The 12,091-nt window shown below is 44.5% G+C and overlaps 1 protein-coding gene across 1 annotated transcript in view; it reads left to right on the top strand.

Annotated features, from left to right (window-relative positions):
* The first annotated feature begins 1,211 nt into the window (after positions 1-1,211).
* Positions 1,212-12,091, top strand: part of LOC139249177 (collagen triple helix repeat-containing protein 1-like) — a 37,005-nt gene continuing 26,125 nt past the window's right edge. The window contains exons 1-2 of the mRNA XM_070872282.1: positions 1,212-1,410; positions 8,773-8,994. Coding sequence (XP_070728383.1) covers positions 1,297-1,410; positions 8,773-8,994 — 336 coding nt within the window. The 5' untranslated portion in view covers positions 1,212-1,296. The remainder of the gene's footprint in view (positions 1,411-8,772; positions 8,995-12,091) is intronic.

The raw sequence follows: 12,091 nt of genomic DNA, 5'->3' as shown, positions 1-12,091 counted from the left end.
CAGAAGGCACGGCAACCAATTGTTGAGCGATTATAATCAGGGATGCTCAACAGAGCAGATTTAGAGGAGCTCAGATATATCGGGGGTTGTGGGGCTGGAGGAGATTACAGAGATAGGGAGGGGCAAGGCCATGGAGGGTTTTGAAAACAAGGATGAGAATTTTGAAATCAAGACGTTGCTTAACCAGAAGCCAATGTAGGTCAGCGAGCACAAGGGTTATGGATGTTAGTCACTACTCCCATCAGTGACTTATTTCCCTTATTATTTCTTAGCTCCATCCAAACTGATTCCACATCTTGATCTTCTGAGCCGATATCATTTCTCACCATGCACTGATCTCATCCTTTATTAATCTAATGGAACAAGATAAGAAACAAAAGATGAATCTAGATGGGGTGTGAATTGCAGAATCATCACCAGCTGCCATGGAAAAGGGGGAAAAACGGAGGGGGGGTGTAACAAAAAAGAGGAAAGGGGAAAAATGCGGGCAGAGGTTATGGTCTGAAATTGTTGAACCCAATGTTGAGTCCAGAAGGCTGTAAAGTGCCCAAACGAAAGACGAGGTGCTATTCCTCGAGCTTGTGTTATTGGAACAGTGTAAGAGGCCCAGGATGGAGAGGTCAGAGTGCGAGTGGAGCGGATAATTAAAGTGACCAACACTTGCAATGTAAATATGACCTCTGTAGGGTAATAAAGCACCTTTTCAATTGGTTAATGAGGGGGAGGGGGGAAGGGAACATAGGTGAATACCCATTGATTAAAATGCCAACAGAAATGAAGCTGTACTATAATAAGAGCTTTGGTAACTATATATTTGCAGCATACTATTTATGTATCCTATCATTTGCGCTTTGTGTTCTGTCTAAGTCTGTTGGCACGCCACGTTTATCACATCCAGTTTAGAAACTGCACTCATTCAGTTTGGAGCTGTAAAGGAACACAGATCCGTCTTTGTTCTCAATCCCAGCGGCGGTTTATAACCTACAATTTGTATCCTGACCAAACCTTCACTGGCCACAAACCTGTTTTTCCATCCGTGCCTTTATTTTCATTCCATCGAGCAATCTAAACTTTCTCACAAAGATTGAATCTGTAGTTTTGAAAGTCTCTGACATTTCCCAACTCTTTCATTTGCTCTGCACACTGAGTGAGTCAGTGTTTGGGGCTGAGACATTCCTGAAATCCCTGCAGATACTGCTGCTCACGGTCTGAAGCAGACGCGAAGCGCGGCGAGTGGGGTCTGAGAGAATCCCCTGCCCCATCTTTAGCTCAGTTTTAATCCTCCTTTCTCCCAACATGGGCTCGCTGGTTCGGCTGCTGCTCTTCACCTGGCTCATTCTACCTTTACTTGGCGCCGAGTCGGGCAAGAAAAGAACTGCTCGCCAACGGGACGAGGAGTTTCTGGAAAGGGTAACACTTATGTTTTTTTTTATTTGGTCCATGACGTTCTATAAAGGAATTATTCAGAACCTCCCGTGTGGAATTGTTTACATCTGGGGGAGGAAAAGTATAACGATTTTTTTTTCAATACTACTGAGTTCATAAAACCGTCTGTGAATCATGTTCTGATTCCGACTGCAATCTGCAGGATGCTCCGCTCGAGATGTCTAGTGAAGCAACTAGTCAGACATTCTTTCCCTGCAGTTTCACCACATGAGGACTGGATTTCGTCCCATTGACTGGGGGAGAAGTGAAGGAGAATACAACTATAATCAGCAGTGGAAGTTGTATAACATATTTCCGTTCGCATAGAGTTGGAAAGTCTTTACTCAATTTAAAATAAGTAGATGTTGAAGTTTTCCAACCAGAATGTCATTAGGATACTTATTTCATTAATCCTTTAGTTCACTCTCATTAGACTGACCGATTTTTATCAATAAGTATTTTCTTCATTAAAGTTCCGCAAAGTGGGGTAAAGTTCGGTGTAACTTGCTAGTTATGTTATAGATGCCTCTTTGGAATTGCATCGGATTTATGGCGGTGGAGAGATTTAATACATTGAGAAAGATATTTCATTTGGATTGCAGATCTGTGGGACCAAAGTGTTACAATTCAGGTCCTTTCCCACCACTACTTTCTCGTGTTCAAAGCATAAAGGCACAATAAGGAGCGGGCAGGGAAGTAGAGTAGAGCCCAAGATCAGATCAGCCATGATCTTATTAAATGGCGGAGCAGGCTCGAGGGGCCAAATGGTCTACTCCTGCTCTTAGTTCTTATGTTCTTATGTTCCAATAAGCAGAATGTTTCCTTTGAACTGAATGACATGAATGGGCTAGCGTGTCACACAGAAGCAGAAAACATACAGCAGCTGCAATACTTGACTTAAGCAATACTTAAACTGTTCCAAAAAGAGAATGGAGTTGGAAACCTTTGTACTTCTTTCCAAAATCATGAAGCTGAATTTCTGATGAACCGTTATGTGCAAAGCTCTCACCAAGATACTCCAGGCTGCCAGGATTGGAAACAGATGGCAAAAGTATGAAAATCCTCGGACTGCTGTTTGGATATATTCCTGTCTTTCCTCAACACAAACAGACTACTTTGAAGAACATACAAATTCTTTCCCAATACTCAACCAATCAGAATATTAATAATATCTGCTAGACAAGTAGGTATGGTGTGAATAGCAGTCTCTTGGTTGTCTAATGAGTTGTTTGCTTGGGAAACCTAGTATAAATAGAAATACATTCTAACCAAGTTTGCTTACTTTAGTACTTCAAGGAAATGTGGTACTTTCTGATGCATAGAATTTATGATTACTGGCAATAATGTCACTGAGGCAAATTAGTTAGCCTAGATGATTATCCCCTGGCATGGAGCTGCAGATTTTTCCCAGCAGCTGACTCCAGATTTCAGGGTAAACGGCAGCCTTCCTATTCACAAGGTGTCCAGCATTTGACAGTGGCAACAACAACAAAAACAACTTGTATTTATATAGCGCCTTTAACGTAGTGAAACGTCCCAAGGTGCTTCACAGGAGTATTATGTCATAAAAATTTGACACCAAGCCGCATAAGGAGAAATTAGCACAGGTGACCAAAAGCTTGGTCAAAGAGGTATATTTTAAGGAGCGTCTTGAAGGAGGAGAGGTAGAAAGGCAGAGAGGTTTAGGCAGGGAGTTCCAGAGTTTGGGGCCTAGGTAACAGAAGGCACGACCACCAATGGTTGAGCGATTATAATCTGGGATGCTCAGGAGGGCAGAATTAGAGGAGCGCAGATATCTCGGGGGGGGGGGGGGGTTGTGGGGCTGGAGGAGATTACAAAGATAGGGAAAGGCGAGGTCATGGAGGGATTTGAAAATAAGGATGAGAATTTTGAAATCGAGGTGTTGCTTAACCGAGAGCAAATGTAGGTCAGCGAGTACAGGTGTGATGGATGAACAGGACTTGGTGCGAGTTACAACACAGGCTGCCGAGTTTTGGATCACCTCTAGTATACCTAGGGTAGATTGTGGGAGGTCAGACAGGAGTGCATTGGAATAGTCAAGTCTAGAGGTAACAAAGGCATGGATGAGGGCATCAGCAGCAGATGAGTTGAGGCAAGGGCAGAGACGGACGATGTTATGGAGGTAGAAATAGGCGATCTTAGTTATGCTGCAGATATGGGTCATTTCAGGGTCAAATATCAGCTGAGAACCATCAGCCACCCCTTGGATGCCCAAGCCCAGCTGAAATTTATAAATGGGCGCGAAGCGCTCCCGCTCAAATAGGTAAAAGGCTGCTTGGATGTGCAAATTGGGGTCCTATTATGATAAGAAAACGTCCCTTTGCACCAGGTAGTGAGCTGGCTAACCAACAGTCTTTAAAGGGACTGCTTGAGGCTGCTCCAAAAACACCCTGGAACATTTAATGGGGGTATTTTTGTAGGTCCAGGAAGAGTGCCTCCCCACCTTCAGTTTGCTTTGCTCGTGGGGCCACTGGATTGTTTGTCCTGCAGTCTGGCACGCTGCCGCACTCACTGAGCATTGGGCACTTCACCAACTGTATTCTGATGAGGCCCAAAACTGAAAATGGTTTGGTTCTCCCATTCAATGTAGTGGGGGGTACAGACTTCACCACCTGCCAAAGGTAGGTATCCACCGACTTATCGCCCCTTTTGGGCTGAAGTTGAAAATATTCCCCAGGATCTCACTAGAAATACAATGACCTAAAACCAACCATTGAATTACATTAGTCTGCCTTTCTAAGTTAGATCAATAGAACATTTTTTATTGCCAATTAAAACACCTGGGTTTCGTTCAGGTTCCATTTTTCGCACTGAAAAATGGGATAAATCAGAAAATCGAATCCCCCAAAAATACAGATAAGAAAATTAATTTAAAAAATTATTGGGGATCCTCGTCATTTCCTACATATTTACCAATCAGGAAAAGCATAGGCAACTTTGTTGATGTGACAATTTGGGTGGGATCCATCCCCGCCTTCAAACGCCTTACCCCAAGTTTCCTTGCACTTCTGCAGTTCTCCCACGATCTGCCCCCTGAGTCACAACTGGCCTCATCTGAATATGTCAAAGTGAGAGCCAACGGCAAAGCACCACTGAGTTTGAACCACTGTTGCACTCGGGGTAACACACACACACACAGCTCAATGGGGTGGGGCAGCTCTCAGCATCGAAGTTAAAAATGTTAACAAATCCATAAAACGTGCTATGATAGATTGGCTGCTCATGCTCTACAAAATGCTCATGGGACAGAGGGATCCCTTGTTTCATGTCAGTGACTTGCGTTTTGGCAGCTTGGTGTTGGAGCTGAAGGTGGATTCACTCTGGAGCATCCACGATGACATGAATAGCACGTGTAACGAGTTGGTCTTACCGCAGGTAAAGGGTCCACAGCCAGATAGAGAATGGAAGACCAACAGGAAGAGCTGTGCTTGGAAGGTAGTGCAGGGATCCCTTGCGGTCATCCCCCTGCAAAACAGATACACCGCTTTGAGTACTGTTGAGGGGGGAACAGCAGCAGCCAAGTTCATGGCACTGTGGCTGGCTCTGCTGCACAGGAGGGCAGGAAAACGAGTGGGAGAGCAATAGTGATAGGGGATTCAATTGTAAGGGTAATAGATAGGCGTTTCTGCGGCCGCAATCGAGACTCCAGGATGGTATGTTGCCTCCCTGGTGCAAGGGTCAAGGATGTCTCAGAGCGGGTGCAGGACATTCTGAAAAGGGAGGGTGAACAGCCAGTTGTCGTGGTGCATATAGGTACCAATGACAGGTAAAAACGGGATGAGGTCCTACGAGGCGAATTTAGGGAGCTAGGAGCTAAATTAAAAAGTAGGACCTCAAAAGTAGTAATCTCAGGATTGCTACCAGTGCCACATGCTAGTCAGAGTAGGAATTGCAGGATTGCTCAGATGAATACGTGGCTTGAGGAGTGGTGCAGAAGGGAGGGATTCAAATTCCTGGGACATTGGAACCGGTTCTGGGGGAGGTGGGACCAGTACAAACCGGATGGTCTGCACCTGGGCAGGACCGGAACCAATATCTAAGGGGGAGGGTTTGCTAGTGCTGTTGGGGAGGGGTTAAACTTATATGACAGGGGGATGGGAACCTATGCAGGGAGACAGAGGGAAATAAAAAGGATGCAGAAGCAAAATATAGAAAGGAGAATAGTAAAAGTGGAGGGCAGAGAAACCCAAAGCAAAAAACAAAAAGGGCCACATTACAGCAAAATTCTAAAGGGGCAAAGTGTGTTAAAAAAACAAGCCTGAAGGCTCTGTGCCTCAATGCGAGGAGTATTTGGAATAAGGTGGATGAATTAACTGCGCAGATAGCAGTTAACGGATACGATGTGATTGGCATCACGGAGACCTGGCTCCAGGGGGACCAAGGCTGGGAACTCAACATCCAGGGGTATTCAGCATTTAGGAATGATAGACAGAAAGGAAAAGGAGGCGGGGTGGCATTGTTGGTTAAATATGAAATCAATGCAATTATAAGGAAGGACATTAGCCTGGATGATGTGGAATCGGTATGGGTGGAGCTGCGGAATACCAAAGGGCTGAAAACGCTAGTGGGAGTTGTGTATAGACCACCAAATAGTAGTAGTGAGGTTTGGGACAGCATCAAACAAGAAATAAGGGATGTGTGCAATAAAGGTACAGCAGTAATCATGGGCGACTTTAATCTACACATTGATTGGGCTAACCTAACTGGTCGCAATGCGGTGGAGGAGGATTTCCTGGAGTGTATTAGGGATGGTTTTCTCGACCAATATGTCGAGGAATCAACCAGTGAGCTGGCCATCCTAGACTGGGTGATGTGTAATGAGAAGGGACTAATTAGCAATCTTGTTGTGCGAGGCCCCTTGGGGAAAAGTGACCATAATATGGTAGAATTCCTTATTAAGATGGAGAGTGACACAGTTAATTCGGAAACTAGGGTCCTGAACTTAAGGAAAGGTAACTTCGACGGTATGAGGCGTGAATTGGCTAGAGTAGACTGGCAAACGATACTAAAAGGGTTGACGGTGGATAAGCAATGGCAAACATTTAAAGATTACATGGATGAACTTTAGCAAATGTACATCCCTGTCTGGAGTAAAAATAAAACTGGGAAGGTGGCTCAACCATGGCTAACAAAGGAAATTAAGAATAGTGTTAAAGCCAAGGAAGAGGCATATAAATTGGCTAGAAAAAGCAACAAACCTGAGGACTGGGAGAAATTTAGAATTCAACAGAGGAGGCCTAAGGGTTTAATTAAGAGGGGGAAAATAGAGTACGAGAGGAAGCTTGCAGGGAATATAAAAACTGACTGCAAAAGCTTCTATAAATATGTGAAGAGAAAAAGATTAGTAAAGACAAACGTAGGTCCCTTGCAGTCAGATTCAGGTGAAATTATAATGGGGAACAAAGAAATGGCAGACCAATTGAACCAATACTTCGGTTCTGTCTTCACAAAGGAAGATACAAATAACCTTCCGAAGGTACTAGGGGACAGTGAGTCTAGTGAGAAGGAGGAGCTGAAGGATATCCTTATTAGGCAGGAAATTGTGATAGGGAAATTGATGGGATTGAAGGCCGATAAATCCCCGGGGCCTGATAGTCTGCATCCCAGAGTGCTCAAGGAAGTGGCCCTAGAAATAGTGGATGCATTGGTGATCATTTTCCAACAGTCTATCAACTCTGGATCAGTTCCCATGGACTGGAGGGTAGCTAATGTAACACCACTTTTTAAAAAAGGAGGGAGAGAGAAAACGGGTAATTATAGACCGGTTAGCTTGACATCAGTAGTAGGGAAAATGTTGGAATCGATCATGAAGGACGAAATAGCAGCGCATTTGGAAAGCAGTGACAGGATCGGATCAAGTCAGCATGGATTTATGAAAGGGAAATCATGCTTGACGAATCTTCTGGAATTTTTTGAGGATGTAACTAGCAGAGTGGACAAGGGAGAACCAGTGGATGTGGTGTATTTTGACTTTCAGAAGGCTTTTGACAAGGTACCGCACAGGAGATTGTTGTGCAAAGTCAAAGCGCATGGTATTGGGGGTAATATACTGACATGGATAGGGAACTGGTTGGACAGACAGGAAGCAGAGAGTCGGGATAAACGGGTCCTTTTCAGAATGGCAGGCAGTAACTCGTGGAGTGCCGCAGGGCTCAGTGCTAGGACCCCAGCTCTTTAAAATATACATTAACGATTTGGATGAAGGAATAGAGTGTAATATCTCCAAGTTTACAGATGACACTAAACTGGGTGGCGGTGTGAGCTGTGAGGAGGACGCTAAGAGGCTGCAGGGTGACTTGGACAGGTTAGGTGAATGGGCAAATGCATGGCAGATGCAGTATAATGTGATAAATGTGAGGTTATCCATTTTGGGGGCAAAAACACGAAGGCAGAATATTATCTGATGGCGGCAGACTCGGAAAAGGGGAAGTGCAACGAGACCCTTTGGACTCTGCCACCATTTCATTAATCACCACCCTTCTCTGCACTTCCCTGCAAGATGTCCATTCACTCACGAACAAAGTCCTCATCATACACAACCTTATTGTGGATAATTGCATTGACATCATGGCTCTGACTGAAACTTGGCTCATGTGTGGCAGAAGCTTTCCCCTTACTGAAGCCTCCCCTCCTGGCTATGCTTTGCATGACCTCCCCTTCCCAAACCATTGTGATGATGTGGCCCATATTAACAAATCTCCCTTTGGTCTCTCGCCCTACTTCTCTGACATCTTCTCCTTGTTCGAGCACCTCACCATGTTTCATTCCCCTTGCCTCTCGTTTACAATCCTTATAATCTACTACACCCCTCCCCCATCCTAAATTTCTCATCAAGACTTCCTTCCTCCTTTCCTCCTTCAGACTCTGCATTGAGTGGATTACTCATCCTTGGTGATTTACATCTCCATCTCAGCTCATCTTGCTTTTTCCTCTGAATTTACTGACCTCTTTAAAGCGCTTCCTCCATTTAAACTCTTCTACTCAGTTTCACCACCACCACTTCAACTTTGCCATCTGATATGACCTCTCTATTGTCAGGTCTGGTTCACAGACAAGACCATCTCCAACTACTTCCTTGTATCCTTCACATCCCGTTGTCCCCTTCCTTCTGCATCCACCCTGGATAAAACCCTCCCTCAAGGCCCTTTGTCTCCAATAAAACCTTTATTCTCCATTGATACCAACTATGTTACTTGCAGTGAATCATAACAGGAGTAACATGGTTGTAATTCCATCTTACACCTACTGTAATGGGTAATTTCTGTTCCATTTGGGCATTAAGATTTGATTGAAACTGATGATTTTCTCTCTCTCTCCTTAATGCAGTATAATGGCATGTGCGTGCGGGGTTCACCTGGTGTCCCTGGCCGGGAGGGTAATCCTGGAGCGAACGGCATACCAGGAACCCCAGGGATCCCAGGGCGGGATGGAACCAAGGGAGAGAAAGGCGAGTGTATGCAAGAACGCCTCGAGGAGCCCTGGAGAATCAACTTCAAGCAGTGCGCCTGGAAAGCGCTCAACTACGGCATCGACCTCGGCAAAATCGCAGTAAGTGAGGTGACATAAAGCAGATGAAGCATGGATGGAAATTGCTGGAAAAATGATGCATTAACGGCGCTTGCCATTATTAGTGCATAAAAAAATCCAGCAATTTGCAGTGAAGAAGAGATATGCCATGAGTTCTGATTCTCCACAAATTCCCCAAAACCGAAATGTGAATTAATTTCGCCGCAGCCATTTAGTGGTGGTAATTCATGTCTTAAGGATCCTGTTAATGATGTGATTCATGGTCCTGACATGACACTCTACCTTGGAGGTCCAGAAAGGGAACAATAAAGCGATGGAGTCTCACTCCAGCAGGTAGTGAATTGTTCCTGGCGATTTTTAAACTTTTTATTTGTCTTGGCATTACTTTTGTGCCAGTTTTGCCATCCACACTCCTATTAATGGACCATGTACAGTAGACACCTCAAGTTGCTGGAGAAATATCACCAACGATGCCTCCGCAAGATCCTACAAATCCCCTGGGAGGACAGGTGCACCAACATCAGCGTCCTCACTCAGGCTAACATCCCCAGCATTGAAGCACTAACTACACTCGATCAGCTCCGCTGGGCAGGCCACATAGTCCACATGCCAGACACGAGACTCCAAAAGCAAGTGCTCTACTCGGAGCTCCTTCATGGCAAACGAACCAAAGGTGGGCAGTGGAAATGCGACAAGGACACCCTCAAAGCCTCCCTGATAAAATGCAGCATCCCCACTGACACCTGGGAGTCCCTGGCCCAAGACCGCCCTAAGTGGAGGAAGTGCATCCGAGAGGGCGCTGAGCACCTTGAGTCTCATCGCTGAGAGCATGCAGAAATCAAGCACAAACAGCAGAAAGAGTGTGCAGAAAACCAGTCCCATCCCCCCCTTCCCTCAACGACTATCTGTTCCACCTGTGACAGAGTCTGTGGCTCTCATATTGGACTGTTCAACCACCAAAGAACTCACTTCAGGATTGGAAGCAAGTCTTCCTCGATTCCGAGGGACTGCCTATGATGATGAGTGTCGGAAGGCAATAGTGTTCAGGATGCAAAGATGTTTAACTTTATTCAGAAATAAAATTAGATTTCTTTCAGAAAATAACATTTTGAGATACCATAAATATGTGATTTGTAACATTACGTTGTAAGTGTAAAAAGAAAGACTTGCACTTATATAGCACTTTTCAAAGCACTTTACAGCCAATGAGTGTAGTCACTGTTGTAATGTGGGAAATGCAGTATCCAATTTGTGCACAGCAAGCTCCCACAAACAGCGATGTGATAATGACCAGATAGTCTATTTTTTTATGTTGAGGGATAAATATAGGCCAGGACACAAGGGATAACTCTCCTGCTCTTCTTCGAAATAGTTCCATGGGATCTTTTACATCCACCTGAGAGAACAGACGGGCCCTCGGTTTAATGTTTCATCCAAAGGACGGCACCTCCAACAGTGCAGCACTCCCTCAGCACTGCACTGGAGTGTCAGCCTAGATTTATATGTTCAAATCCCTGGAGTGGGACTTGAACCCACAACTTTCTGACTCAGAGGCGAGTGTGTTGCAGTGTTACAGTGTGTGGCACAGCGGGTAGCACACACGACTCTGAGTCAGCATGGTTGTAGCATGGTTGGGGAGGAAAAAGGTGATTTTGGACCTATGGTTCCCAAAGCTCTCCAACACTGGGGTTTTCCTTGTGTCATGTCTGAATCTGTTGTAGACTAACTGATAGAGATTGATTGCTGTGATCAGTCAACAACTCCATTATCATTCTGACATTATACGAGTGCCAGGATGGTAGTAGGTGATCTACACGGACCTTGGACTTTTCTCGCCTAGCAATTCCTATGTTCCTATGAAAGCAATTCCACGGTACCTAAAGAGGGGTGGGGCCACTGGTTCTATACTGTTTGTACATTTTGCACACCTACCCTGTGATTCATTCATTAGCTTCTCAAGGACAAAAACATCAATTCCCAAACACAACTGGGTTTCAATGTCCTCTTCTTCGGCTTTTTTTTAACATTATTTCTTACTTTTTCTTTCTGTCTCTTTTCTCTCTTTCTTAATCCACACTCTTTCTTTCCTTCTCTTTATTTCATTTTTTGTATCTAATTTGATTATAATTCACCCAATTTCCTGCTCTGTCATTAACTCTGTTTATTTATTCGTTCTTTTGTTGTTTATGGAGATAGACCATGATATTCATGACATCCCAGATGTGGCGTCAACATCACTGTTGCCATTAATGTTTCAATGGTCAAGCAATTGGCGACACAGATATTGTGCGATATGAATGATGAGGCAAAAAGTCCGATTACTGTTGTTTGCCGCAAAATGCGCTTCTGCAGCAATTTCTGGCCTAATGTATTTATTCTATAACCATCCAGTGTCACTGGACAAGCCCTGTGTCAAGTTGGTGCCGGACTCCTCCATGCTCCTTGACATTGAGGGCAGGCTTTCCGGCAGTGCACCAAGAATTTGGGTGTGTACACCCATCAGTCTTCTTCTGTAGCCTGGCCCATCGAAGACCTCACCTGAGTCCTCTGCAGCAGAACTAGTGTGCAACCTTGCTCTCCGGCGAGCTGACACCTGCAGTATCCTTTCCCCCTGCCCTGGCTCTGTAAGATCTTTTATAACAACAGATTGTAGCCTGTACGATATATGTCTTAGAAACATAGAAACGTAGAAAATAGGTGCAAGAGTAGGCCATTCGGCCCTTTGAGCCTACACCTTGACTCTACACTTTCAGAGTTCAGACTTGTGAGACAAAACAACACAGACTCAGGATGTTTCTTCACTCACCCATATCCAAGGGTTATCTCTACTTAGAATATTCAAAAGAAATACAAGCAATTTACGAAAGCATCAAATGCACAATAATTTCTAATTATTATCCCACAAAGACCTATACCATTAAAATATCTTATAACAGTTAAAATTGCCTATCCCCTAAATGATTAATAGAAAGCAAGACACTCACAAAGGGTTAAATCCAGCCATGGTCAGCGATCAAAAATTAATCCCCTTTCCCTTTGTAACTGACCAGGTTACCAATCTCTTGACTACAGCATTTGACCTCACATGTTACAGCCATTTTATACTTTTCCTGGATGC

Source organism: Pristiophorus japonicus, chromosome 1 (assembly GCF_044704955.1).
Source record: "Pristiophorus japonicus isolate sPriJap1 chromosome 1, sPriJap1.hap1, whole genome shotgun sequence".
NCBI lineage: Eukaryota > Metazoa > Chordata > Chondrichthyes > Pristiophoridae > Pristiophorus > Pristiophorus japonicus.
This window is presented reverse-complemented; position numbering and strand designations above follow the sequence as displayed.